Below are 11,968 nucleotides of genomic sequence, written 5' to 3'. Positions count from 1 at the left end.
AGGTGGGTGGGTGGGTGGATGGGTGGATGGGTAGGTGGGTGGGTGGGTGGATGGATGGGTGGATGGATAGGTGGATGGATGGATGGATAGATGGGTGAGTGGATGGATGGATGGATGGATGGGTGGGTGGGCGGGTGGATAGATGGGCGGGTGGGTGGATGGATGGGTGGGTAGATGGTAAATGGATGGGTGGATGGATGGGCGGATGGACAGACAGACGGTTAGGTTGATGGGTGAGTAGAGCGGTGGATGGGTGGGCAGGTGGATGGGCAGTTGGAGGGGTGGAGGTGTGGGTTCTTGGGTGGGTAGATGGGTCAGTGGGTGGATGAAAATATTGTGGATGTTTGCTGAATGAACAGGACCCTTCAGCATGGTCCTACAGCAGAAGGTACATGGATGGGTCCACAGGCAGCTGGGGAAGGGTAGAAGGTGGAAGTCTCCAGGGCGGGAGAGGCAGCCTTGCTTCTGTGATAAGGAGGCAAGGGGTGTGCTGCAGGAGGCCCCAGAAGGTGCCCTTTGCACAAAAGATATATGAATATGTCCTTAGAAGTTGGAGCATAGAAGACAGAATCTCTTCTGCTGTAGAGTATTTCAATCCTGTTCTTTTAAAAATAATGAGTGCGTGTAGAGCAAGGCTGCATATCCAGACTTCTCATCACTGGCATCTTGGAAGCTTGTGCTCACGCCTTTTGCTCCGTCTAGGTGAACCCTGGGTCTCCACCTCCCAGCCCTGACTCTGTAGGCAGGTGGGGTGTGAAGTGGGAGGAGAGAAAAAGAAGGTCCCTGTATCAGGCAGGCTCTCCCCAGGAACAGAGCCCCTGGGATATAAACAAGATTTATTTTAAGGTCTTACGTGATTGTGGGGGCTAGCAAGTCCTAAATCCACAGGGCAGGACACTGAGGCGGGGGCTGGCGACGCTGTCTCAAGACAATATCTTCTCCAGTAAGCCTCAGTCTTTGGTTCTCGGGTTTTCAGTGCACGGGATGAGGCCCAACCCCGTGATGAAGGTTAATCCCCTGTACTCAACGTCCAGTGATTGCAGATGCTGCGCACATCTGCAGAATTGCTGCACAGCAGTATCTAGAAGAGCGTCTGATTGAGTAACGGGACTGTAGCCTGGACAAGTGACCATCCCAGAGGCTTTGGAGGAAAAGCCGCAGGGAATATCAGCTCTGGGTGACAGTCACAGCAGTTGAAACCTTTGGCGTGGTCAGTGCTATTAACCTGTTGAGCTGCCTCTGAGCATAATTTGCTACAGTCAGATAGATGATGCTTGTTTTAAACATCTAAGTGATGCTAAGCCCTTGCTTCCCCCGGGTTCAGTTTTTGTTTTTCTTTTTAAAGATGACTGGTAAGTGGATCTTAACCCTTGACTTGGTGTTGTCAGCACCACACTCTGCCGAGTGAGTGAACCGGCCACCCCTATATAGGGATCCGAACCCGTGGCCTTGGTGTTATCAGCACCGCACTCTCCCGAGTGAGCCACGGGCCGGCCCTACCCCATGTTTGGTTTTGCTTGGACATTCTTTTCGGTGAAATCACGCCACTGTCCCTGTATTTTCAGGTTACAGTAACACAGAGTTAGCGAATCTGTACCTGGTGTCGGACAGCGAAGACTCTCTCCACAGCTTCATTATGCGCAACAATGATCACACCTGGAATCTCTTTACACACCTGGAGTTTGCCATCCAAGAGGGAACAAGCCAACCCCGCCGGGCTCTTGGGAAGGAGGCAGAAGATTTGTTCCAGGTAGTAAAACTACAGAGATTTGTTTTGATCTGTGTTTTGCTAAAGGACACCTTAAGAGACAAAGGGAATCACAGGGGGACAGAGAATGAGAGACAGGGAAAAAGAGACACGTGGACAGAGACAGAGGGCTGCAGCAGCCCTGGCAGGGCTGGTCGCTCTCTAGACTGCTGGCCAATGTGACCTGGGTGACCCCACAGGAAGAGCTGGGGACACTTTGAGGAGCTGGTGGCTTCTGTACAGGGCGCACCTGCGTGGGAACTGCTGAGGGAGCAGTGGGGAAACCACACTTTCTTTCTTCCTGGTTTTCCTCCTGACTCTGTTAAAGGGCAGTCTATAGTCTCCATACTGCAGATCACTGTTGTTGGAGAAACTCACATACTTTGAGCTTAGTGTGTGGTGTAGACCACGTGGACTGCAGTGGAGACCCCATGGATATCAGAGTCCTGCTGTCCCTGGGCAGCCCACCTCCACCAGACCAGCTCCCCTCCAGCCCACTCCCCTCGGAGCCCCAGCCCAACTCCAACTCCTCCCAGCTCAGATCCACCCCTCCCCAGCCCAACTCCAGCTCCTCCCAGCTCGGCTGCAACCCCTCCCCAGCCCAGCTGCAACTCCTCCCAACTCTGATCCACTCCTCCCCAGCCCAGCTCCAACTCCTCCCAGCTCGGCTGCAACCCCTCCCCAGCCCAGCTCCAACTCCTCCCAGTTCTGATCCACCCCTCCCCAGCCCAGCTCCAGCTCCTCCCAGCTCTGATCCACCCCTCCCCAGCCCAGCTTCTCCCAGCTCTGATCCACCCCTCCCCAGCCCAGCTTCTCCCAGCTCTGATCCACCCCTCCCCAGCCCAGCTTCTCCCAGCTCTGATCCACCCCTCCCCAGCCCAGCTTCTCCCAGCTCTGATCCACCCCTCCCCAGCCCAGCTTCTCCCAGCTCTGATCCACCCCTCCCCAGCCCAGCTTCTCCCAGCTCTGATCCACCCCTCCCCAGCCCAGCTTCTCCCAGCTCTGATCCACCCCTCCCCAGCCCAGCTTCTCCCAGCTCTGATCCACCCCTCCCCAGCCCAGCTTCTCCCAGCTCTGACCTCCCCAGCCCAGCTCCAGCTCCTCCCAGCTCTGATCCACCCCTCCCCAGCCCAGCTTCTCCCAGCTCTGATCCACCCCTCCCCAGCTCCAGCCCCTCCCAGCTCTGCTGCAACCCCTCCCCTCTCAAGCTCTGCTCTCACCCCTTCCCCAGCCCAGATTCAACCTCTCCCCTCCACAGCCATAGTCCAGCTTCCTCCGCTCCCCTGTTCCAAGGCCTCCATCCACCTGGGGGAAGGTCGGGTGTCCCTGGCGAGGTGTGGAGGGACAAGGTTGCTGCAGCACCAGCTCATGCCAGGCTCTCTTCTAGGACTCCCACCCCCAGAGCAAGGAGACGCAGCTCCAGTTCATGCGGGCTATGCATGGCCTCACCAGGCTGACCGCGCACCAGGTGGCCACGGCTTTCAACTTGTCCTGGTTCACCTCTGCCTGCGACCTGGGAGGTGTGTAGACCCCACCAGGAGGCGGGTGCAAACAGCTCTGTGCAAGTCTTTTCTCTTAGGAATCCGTGGGCGCCCTGCCTGCTAAGACGACTTGCAAAATTGGTTTTTCTGATTATAAACCACCTAAGACCTAAATAGGGCTGGGGTGAGTGCTGGGTCATGGGCACATATTCCCAAGTTCTAGGGGGTTCCTGGAGACCCTTATACAGGTTATGAGGCCTGTCCTGGTGGCTGCTAAGTGGAAGAGACACTGTGGAGCCCCTGCGTTCCCTCTCACCAGGTCTGGTTGTGCTCCACTTAACCCCACCCTAGCCTAACCCTTACCCTGCACAAGGATGAGGAACGGACACCTTCCCAGGGGTGTAGTGGGACTGGGGACCTGGGAGGACTGTCATGCTGCCAGCTCATGTTTCTCCATCCTCTGCATGCCATTCATCCTGGTGGCCTAGAGTAGCTGCTGAGGTGCCAGCCATCGCATATGCTTTCCCACAGCAGGAAAGAGAAGGGACACATACAGCCCCCCATGGCTGGGCTGTAAGGATTCCCCTGTGAGTCTGTGCCCACCCCCACCTATGTGCTTGGTCAGCACCAACTCACATGGTCTCCACTCTGGGACATCTGCCATCTCCCCACGGCTGGTTCTGTTCTCCAGCATTGCCCTCAGTGCCATGCCCGAGAACGGCATTTGGGTTTTGCCTGAGTTGAACTTTGGAGACTCACCATGGGTTCTGTGAGCACCAAGGGGGTCTGGCCACAGTGTCTGTATTTGTTTCCCACAGGCTGCACAGGTGCCCTGGCCTGCAAGCTCGCCCAGGAGTACCCGCATCTGCAGGTGACCGTGCTCGATCTCCCAAATGTCATGGAGCACGCCTCCTGTTTCCAGCCCCATGGACCAGAGGCTGCGCAAATCAGCTTCGTGTCAGGTGCATTGCTCATTGTCTTTGCTTTGAGTTAACATTTTGCCAGGCTAATTTATCTCTTTCTATGTAGAAAATGTGTGTCTGTTTGTGTGGTGTGTGCTTGTGTATGTTTCTGTGTGAGAGCATGTGACTGTGTTTCCATGTGTCTGTGTGTGCCTGCGTTCTGTATATTTCCATGTGTGTCTGCATGTTTCTGTGTGTTAGTGTGTATTTGTGTGTGCATGTATCTGTGTGTGTGAATGTCTGTGTGCATGCATAGTGTGTTTGTGGCGTGTGCTTGTGTGTGTGAGAGCATGTGTATATGTGTGTGTCTCCATGTGTCTGTGTAAGGGGCTGGCCAGTTAGCTCGGCTGGTTAGACCTCTGCCTTGTAACACCATGTGTCTGTGTGTCTGCATCTCCGTGTGTGTATGTGTCTGTATATTTCTGTGTGGATGTGTATGACTGTGTTTTTCTGCATGTCTGTGTGTATGCACATATGTGTATGGTGTATGCTTGTGTGTGTGAGAGAGCATGTGTATATGAGAGCATGTTTCCATGTATCTGTGTGTCTGCATCTCCATGCGTATGTGTCTCTGTGTATTTCAGTGTGCGTGTATGTGACTCTGTGCTTGTGTGTGTGTCCATGTCTCTGTGCATGCGTGTGTGTGTTTGTGGCATGTGCTTGTGTGTGTGTGTGTGAGAATGTGTATATGTCAACATGTCTCCATGTGTATGTCTGCATCTCCGTGTGTGTCTCTGTGTATTTCCATGTATGTGACTGTGTTTCTGTTTGTGTGCATGTCTGTGTGCATGCATATGTGTGTGTGGTGTGTGCTTGTATGTGTGTGAGAGCATGTGTATAGGTGAGTGTGTCTCCATGTGTCTGTGTGTCAGTGTCTCTGTGGGTATATATGTGTCTGTGTATTTCTGTGTGTGTATGTGTTTGTGACTGTATTTGTGTGTCTGTGTGTCTGTGTAGGTGCATATGTGTGTGGTGTGTGCTTGTGTGTGTATGATGTATCTATCTGTGTGTGTGTGTGTGTCTGGGTCTGCGTTCACATGTGGGTGCGTGTTTGGGTGGGGATGGGGAATGGCCAGGGCGGCATCCACAGGCATATACAACCATCTGAGGCCATGGAAGGAAGTGACCCCGGAGCTGCAACAAGAAGGACTTGGGTTAGACTCAAGGAAGAACTTCCAGGTGGCAGCTGCAGATGACACAGGGGATTGAAGGAAGCCGCTAATGTCAGCCCGTCTGACTGTGGCCTTGCCTGCGGGCAGATGTACTGGGGGGTCTCCATGCTCTTTGCCCTGTGACTTCTTGATACTTTTTTTTTTCTTTTTTTTTTTTTGAAGGCACTTACCCTAAAGCTTCAGTTTTACGAATCTGATGAGAAGGTGTGCTGTTGACTTGTATCTATAGAAACAGAAACATTGAAGTTTTATAGAAACACCAACCCTAAAAGACAGAGTGTTATTTTCCTTGCTGCTGTCAGGGAGCTCAGACTTCCCTCTGTAGACCTCGTCCTGTGTGTCCTCTCCTGCCCTGACTGTCCCTTCACACTAGCTCACGTTCCCTTTCTCACTTTCTGCTTTGGGTTCATGTCTGTGGGCTCCATCCAATCCTGTGCTGAACAAAGCAGGGATAGAAATAAATAAATATGATGGTTTCTGTGTCCACAGGGACAGACCAGCATGCGGTGGGTGCATCGGTTTCCTGGGACTGCCAAACTAACTACCACAAACCGGGTGACCTAAAAATGAGACAAATTTCTAACTCAACAAAAATGTATCCTCTCCCAGTTCTGGAGGCAGGAGTCTGAGGTCCAGGTGTGGCGGGGCCGTGCTCCCTCCGGAGGCTCCAGGGGAGGGTCCTTCCTGCCTCTTCCAGCTCCTGGCGGCTCCAGGCGTCCCTGAGCTTGTGCCCAAATCACTCCAGTCTCTGCCTCTGTCTTCACGTGGCTTCTCCTCTGTGTGTCTCCTCTTCTGTCTCTTGTGTGGACACCTGTCTTTGGATTTAGGGCCACCCTGATCCAGGATGACCTCATCTTAATCTACATCTTAATTAAATCTTCAAAGATTTTTTTCTAAATAAGCTCCCATTCCCAGGTGCTGGGGGTTAAAACCTGAAAATGTCTTTTTTGGGGGACACCATTCACCCCACTACGGCCAGGCATCTCTTGATTTCAGCCATCCTAGAAGGTGGTGCAGATAAGCACCCTCCCCATGGCGTCTCCCCCAGGCTTCCTGAATCCAGGGGTGGCCCAGCTGCCGCTTATAAAGAAAGAGCGAGAAGCCGGCGCCCATGACCTGGTGCTGGCCAGGACGCTGTCCCGAGGCGTCCAGGAAGCGGTACTGCCCCCGTTCAGGCTGGCCCCACCCGCCCTGGCAAGACACGTGCTGCCCAATGTGGCGCCTTTGCCCGTGTTCCTCCTCTGCCTTCAGAGACACACGCAGGGAGACCCCTTCACACCTGGACGCCCCCTTCCTCCCTCCCAGAATTGAGGTTTCTGGGCACTGACCCAAGTTCTGTCACACGGAAGACACCCTCTTGTGTCCCTGATGGATTTATCATGTCTTGTTTTTCAACCAGGTGACTTCTTCCGAGACAGCCTCCCCAGAGCCGACCTGTACATTCTGTCCAGGATCCTCCACGACTTGCCGGACGACAGAGTCCACGACTTACTGAGCAGGGTCTCGGGGAGCAGCAAACCAGGTGAGAACACCTCGTGATGTTTCCTTTTCCAACAACATTAAGAGAGCTTTTGATGCAGACCAGGGTGAGGGTGAGTTTTTATAAAGAGTGTAAATGGCCCCATCCAGATGCCTGGCCGTCGTGGGGGGAATGGTGTCCCCCAAGAGGATATGTCCAGGCGCTCATCCTCGGTGCCCAGGACTGGGAGCTCATTTGGAAATAGGGCCTCTGAGAACGTAAGGAAGACATGATTGGAAGCTGCTGGTGACAAGGCCCTGAGACTTCACCTCCCCAACACCTGGGGCTGTCTGGGCATCCAGGCCGGGCCATGCGAGTGGCAGGACCAGACCCGCCCTCCTGGGCCGTGCTGCAGCCCCTGAGCAGGACCCAGGTCACACAGGGGAGAGGCTGGGCCCTTGTGGCTGTGGAAGAGGGTCGCCGGCCCAGGTGGAGACGAAGGTCACTGGAAGTGTCCTGGATGTCATGGTGGCGTTTTGAGGGCCCAGACCTTGACCTGTGGTCTCCAGGCTCCCTGGCAGAGGTGCTCTGTGCTCTCTGGGCTGGTCCCCGGGCTGGTCCCCAGACCTGTCCACAGTTGGTCGTGGCTGACGTAGCCCATCTGGCCAAGGAGCCGAGAAGACCCAGCGGCCTGGCCCATCTCCAGAGCGCGGCGGGCGCTGATGGCACACACACGTTTTACTGTTTCCTTCCTGTGCGGTTCCAGCAGGTGGGACACGCTGCACCTTGGGGCTGGTTTTCAACAGCGTATCCTACTGCTGTCTTCCACGTCCCCGGGAAACTGTCATCTTTCTTTAGTCTCAGATTTTGAGCAAAAACTGAAGCACAGGGGGTTTGTACAAATTGAACCTGCAGGGACTGTCCCAGCATCCAGCGTCCCATCAGCAAGGACCTCCTCCCGGGATAGCACAGCGTTCTCTGTGTCCATCTTACTCCCCGTGCAACATCAGCCGGTTATTCCCGCACATGAGCCACCGTCGCACTGGAGCACATTCCTGTGCTTAGCTTTCCTGAATGCTGCTTCCCTCCCCCATGCCTGGCCTCTTCCCATGACCTCTGGCCTCTGAGAACGTAAATGGGACGCCCACTCCAGGGTGTTTTGTGGGACCCCACTCCGGTGCACAGGCCCGGCCAGCGGACCACTCGGTGCCCATGTCCTTGAGGACGGCTGCTCCGTTCCTGGGCGCCCACGGCTGCTCTGAAGCTGTCTCTAGCTGCAACGCAGGCATTTCTCCTGTCCCTTCCATCCATCCCTGGCCTGTCCCCCAAGGAAGAGGGACCTCCTGTGTGCTAGAATGGACGCGCTTGGATGACAAAGAGCCTGCTGGTCTGTGCCATCTCCCCTCATGTGAAGGACACGGCAGGACTGGGGGTCACCCACTGGGACAAAGAGAGCAGAGGAGACAGGAGCAGGTTGGGAGTGGTGGGCAGATGGCAGGTCTGGAAAGAGGAATGGACACAGCACGGGCAGCAGGGAGGCCAAGGGACAGCCCCGGACTGCAGCCCCAAGGGAAAGCCACCCCCACAGCTGTGACAGCCTCCAGAGGCTCAAGGTCAGCAAGTGGGGGGTGAGGAGTTGGAAACAAAGGGATGGATTTCCCCCGCCATGAGTTGGGGGACGGGGAGAGAGAGATTTGCTTTAAGAAATTGGCTTCCATGATCGTGGAGGTTGGCAAGTGTGCAGGCTGCAGGGCTGACCAGCAGGCTGCAGACCCAGGTGGTTCTGCAGCTGGAGTTCAAAGGCCATCGGGGGAAGAATCCCCTCTTCCTGTGGGGGTTGGTCATGCGTATTTTATGCAGTCCTTCATCTGATTAGACGCGGCCCGCCCACATCATAGAGCATCTTCTGCTTTATTCAGAGACCACTGATCGCAGTGTTGATCTCATCCGAATAGCAACTTCTCAGGAACACCCACAGTGATGTCTGGTCACGTCTCTGGGCACTCTGGCCAGCCTGATGGATATGCAAAATTCATCCTCTTACCAGCCCATCCATACCCACTGATCCCTGGCCCCTCCCCACAGTGACTGAGCTAGGAAGGGTTGGCTCTGGGGTCATCCATGGTCGCCGGCTCAGGGCACACGGCATGGCATGGGGGAGAGCTGTGCAATGGATAGAGGGTTGGCTTACCCTGCACCCATGGCCTCTGTGTGCCAGTGGCTCTGTCCCCTGGGGAAAAGCCCCCTCTGTCTTGCTGACCTGGAGAGGGGGGTTCCAAGGTGCAAGAGATGCCAGCCGCCACCGAGTCCCAGCTTCCTACAGTCCTGACATCCGGCAATCACTAGGCATGCGGAGAAGTCTCCCAGGAGAAGCCCGAGGCCAAAATCAAGCACATGGAATGTGGGGGAAGGTGACAGTCTGGGAGAACAGCGACAGAGGCGTCCAGAGACAGCACAAGGTGGCGAGAGACACAAGGAAGAAGAACGGTCCTGGAATGAAATGAGGCTCAGGAAGTGGATGGACTGGAAGGTACAGTCTGGGGAAGGAGGACATTGGATAGAAAGTGGGCATCCTGACACACGTGCTGAAGTCCGACCCGCTGGTGCTGGCAAGCTGGAAACTGTCCCCACCAGTTGTGGTGCAAAGCCAGCGTTTCAGAATTCTGGGATCCACAGATGGGCTTTCCTGTCGAGAGGGTGGAAACCAAGTCTTGCAGCAAGAACTGGCCCAGAAACACAGGCAGTTCCTCGAAAGCAGTATTAAAGCAAGAAATCATCAGTCCCCTGCGACTGAGGGGAGGCTGATTTTCAGGGATTCCCAAATGACACACCACGTCCGTGGACAGAGAAAAGTACCTTTGCAGATGTATGGACTCAAAAAATGTGCCTCCCACCCACCTCCCTTTCTTAGGAAGCTCCTGGTAGACATGCTGTTTCCAGAAACCAGGAAACTAGGGCTGCCTGGGGTAAGGGCGACCCTTGTGGGGTCAGCCCTGAGGCACTGCCCACATGGGTGGGAGGAGGGGCCAAGGAGCCAGGGCCCGAAGGACGGGCGGATCGGTTATCTCATGCATCGGAAGGTTTGGAGAAAAGTACTGCAACGTGTGGACAGATCTGCAAAACTTGGTATTTTGACAGATACCAAATGAGAGCATTTGGAAGACTGATAAAAGGTGCGTGGAAAACCAAGCCAGTTTTTTAAATGGGCAAATTTTATAGTTGCTGAGGACGACATAGTTGTGGTGTCCTTGTTGGTCTGTGTAGTGGGATGACCCGTAACCCCTCCCCCAACAAATCATGTCCATCTGGAACCTCAGAACAGGACCTTATTTGGAAATAGTCATCTTTGCAGATGTAATTCATGAAGATGACTTCATCCTGGGTTATCTGGTTGGGCCCTAAATCCAATGATGAGTGTCCTTATGAGAGACAGAAGAGGAGACAGACGCAGAGGAGAAGCCTCGTGAAGACGGAGGCAGAGGCTGGAGTGATGCGGCCACAAGCCCAGGGACGCCTGGAGCCACCAGGAGCTGGAGCCTCCGGAGGGAGCACGGCCCTGCCACTCCTGGATCTCAGACTTCTGCCTCAGGAACTGGGAGAGGACACATTCCTGTAGCTTTAGCCGCCCAGTGTGTGTTGATCTGTTGCGGCAGCTCCAGGACACTCCCACAGACTGGGAAATGAAGGTTTTGTACGTGGTCATAGGAGGGTCACCGTGGACATTGGGCGTGCCCACCACTAGGATCTGGGCTCCCTGAGGGCAGGTTTCTGCCTGTTCCTGCCTGCTGAGCCCCCAGCCCCTAAAGTGCAGCCTAGCACATGATTGATGTTAAGCTATTGAAGAGTGAAAGAGTCGCATAATCGTGACGTTGCCCAGGGGAGGTGGCATGGGGATGTGACAGAGCTAAATCCCCACCCCTGTCATGTATTTTTTTACATTCTAAAATGTTGCCAAGCAGGTGGGGGGGGGAGGGGGAGGGAAGTGGAGTGGGGGGGTCATGGTCTGGCCGGTGGCACACTCTGGAGAGAGCAATTTCTAAATCGTATTCCTGCTGTGAAGGGTTGGGTGCAGTGCTGTGTTGGAGCTTGTTAAATTTTCAGGAATTCTCCAAGCCCATTAACACCAGGTAGTTAGGTTGAAATCCGCCATGCTGGGAGTATTTACACCACAGAAATCTGCACACACTAAATCAGGCCTTCCTGCCCCGCTCAGCTGCCTGTTAAGTGCTTACCAGCAGCTGGGGGGTGCAGCGGGCAGAGGTCACAGGTAAGAGTTGAAAGTAGCTGCTTCCAAGAAGTTCTGCCCAGCACTGCTCTTCATAACATAAGACTTTGGAGCCAGTCAAGTTAACCCTGCTTATGTATTACATTGAAAACCATAAAAATTGGGCCGGCCCGTGGCTCACTCAGGAGAGTGCGGTGCTGATAACACCGAGGCCACGGGTTTGGATCCCATATAGGGATGGCCGGTTTGCTCACTGGGTGAGCGTGGTGCTGACAACACCAAGTCAAGCGTTAAGATCCCCTTACCAGTCATCTTTCAAAGAAAAGAAAAACATAAACATTAGTAGAGTATACACCATGATCCCAGTCTTGTTAGTTGTGTATACACTTAAATACTTAGGACAAAATGAGACAATGTGTAGAAATTTACCAGTGACTACCTCCGGCATGTAAAACTGTGACTTGTACCTCACCTGTGCTTTTTTGTTGGACTCCCCAGGTAATCCAAACAAAAGAAAAATGCAGATAGAAACCACCTCCCACCCACTCCCTTCCATCCCAAAGTTATCTTCTTGCAGTGACCGGTTGCTCCATCCTTGGCTCAGCCGGGTGGCTAAACGTTTCAGGAGGTTGGGGAGGGTCCTTGGGGACCCCAGTGTAACTCTCTGTCTCCTGGAGTCTGGTCCCTTTTTCTCATTCTGCTGGTGAAGAAAGCTGGGCCCCGGCGCCACCTCTGGAGTCTGAGTTCACAGGGTCTGCCTCAAAGAAAACCCAGACGCTGGCGAGGTTTTCCTCACCTCTGCTAAGTGCCTTAGAGCCAAACAAATGCTTGGGGGCGGGGGGGGGGGGCTGTATCTATATCTGGTTAGATGGATGGATAGGTAGGTGGATAAGTACATAATATAGACGGACGACAGATGACT

At 54.4% G+C, this 11,968-nt stretch overlaps 1 protein-coding gene across 1 annotated transcript in view; it reads left to right on the top strand.

Annotated features, from left to right (window-relative positions):
- ASMTL (acetylserotonin O-methyltransferase-like) overlaps positions 1–11,968 on the top strand; it is a 25,181-nt gene that overhangs the window by 11,780 nt on the left and 1,433 nt on the right. The window contains exons 9-12 of the mRNA XM_008568064.1: positions 1,566–1,750; positions 3,135–3,267; positions 4,047–4,190; positions 6,762–6,884. Coding sequence (XP_008566286.1) covers positions 1,566–1,750; positions 3,135–3,267; positions 4,047–4,190; positions 6,762–6,884 — 585 coding nt within the window. The remainder of the gene's footprint in view (positions 1–1,565; positions 1,751–3,134; positions 3,268–4,046; positions 4,191–6,761; positions 6,885–11,968) is intronic.

This window comes from Galeopterus variegatus, unplaced genomic scaffold (assembly GCF_000696425.1).
Source record: "Galeopterus variegatus unplaced genomic scaffold, G_variegatus-3.0.2 Scaffold21, whole genome shotgun sequence".
NCBI classification, from domain to species: domain Eukaryota; kingdom Metazoa; phylum Chordata; class Mammalia; order Dermoptera; family Cynocephalidae; genus Galeopterus; species Galeopterus variegatus.
Note: the sequence above shows the minus strand (reverse complement) of the source record. Positions and strands in the feature narration are given on the sequence as shown.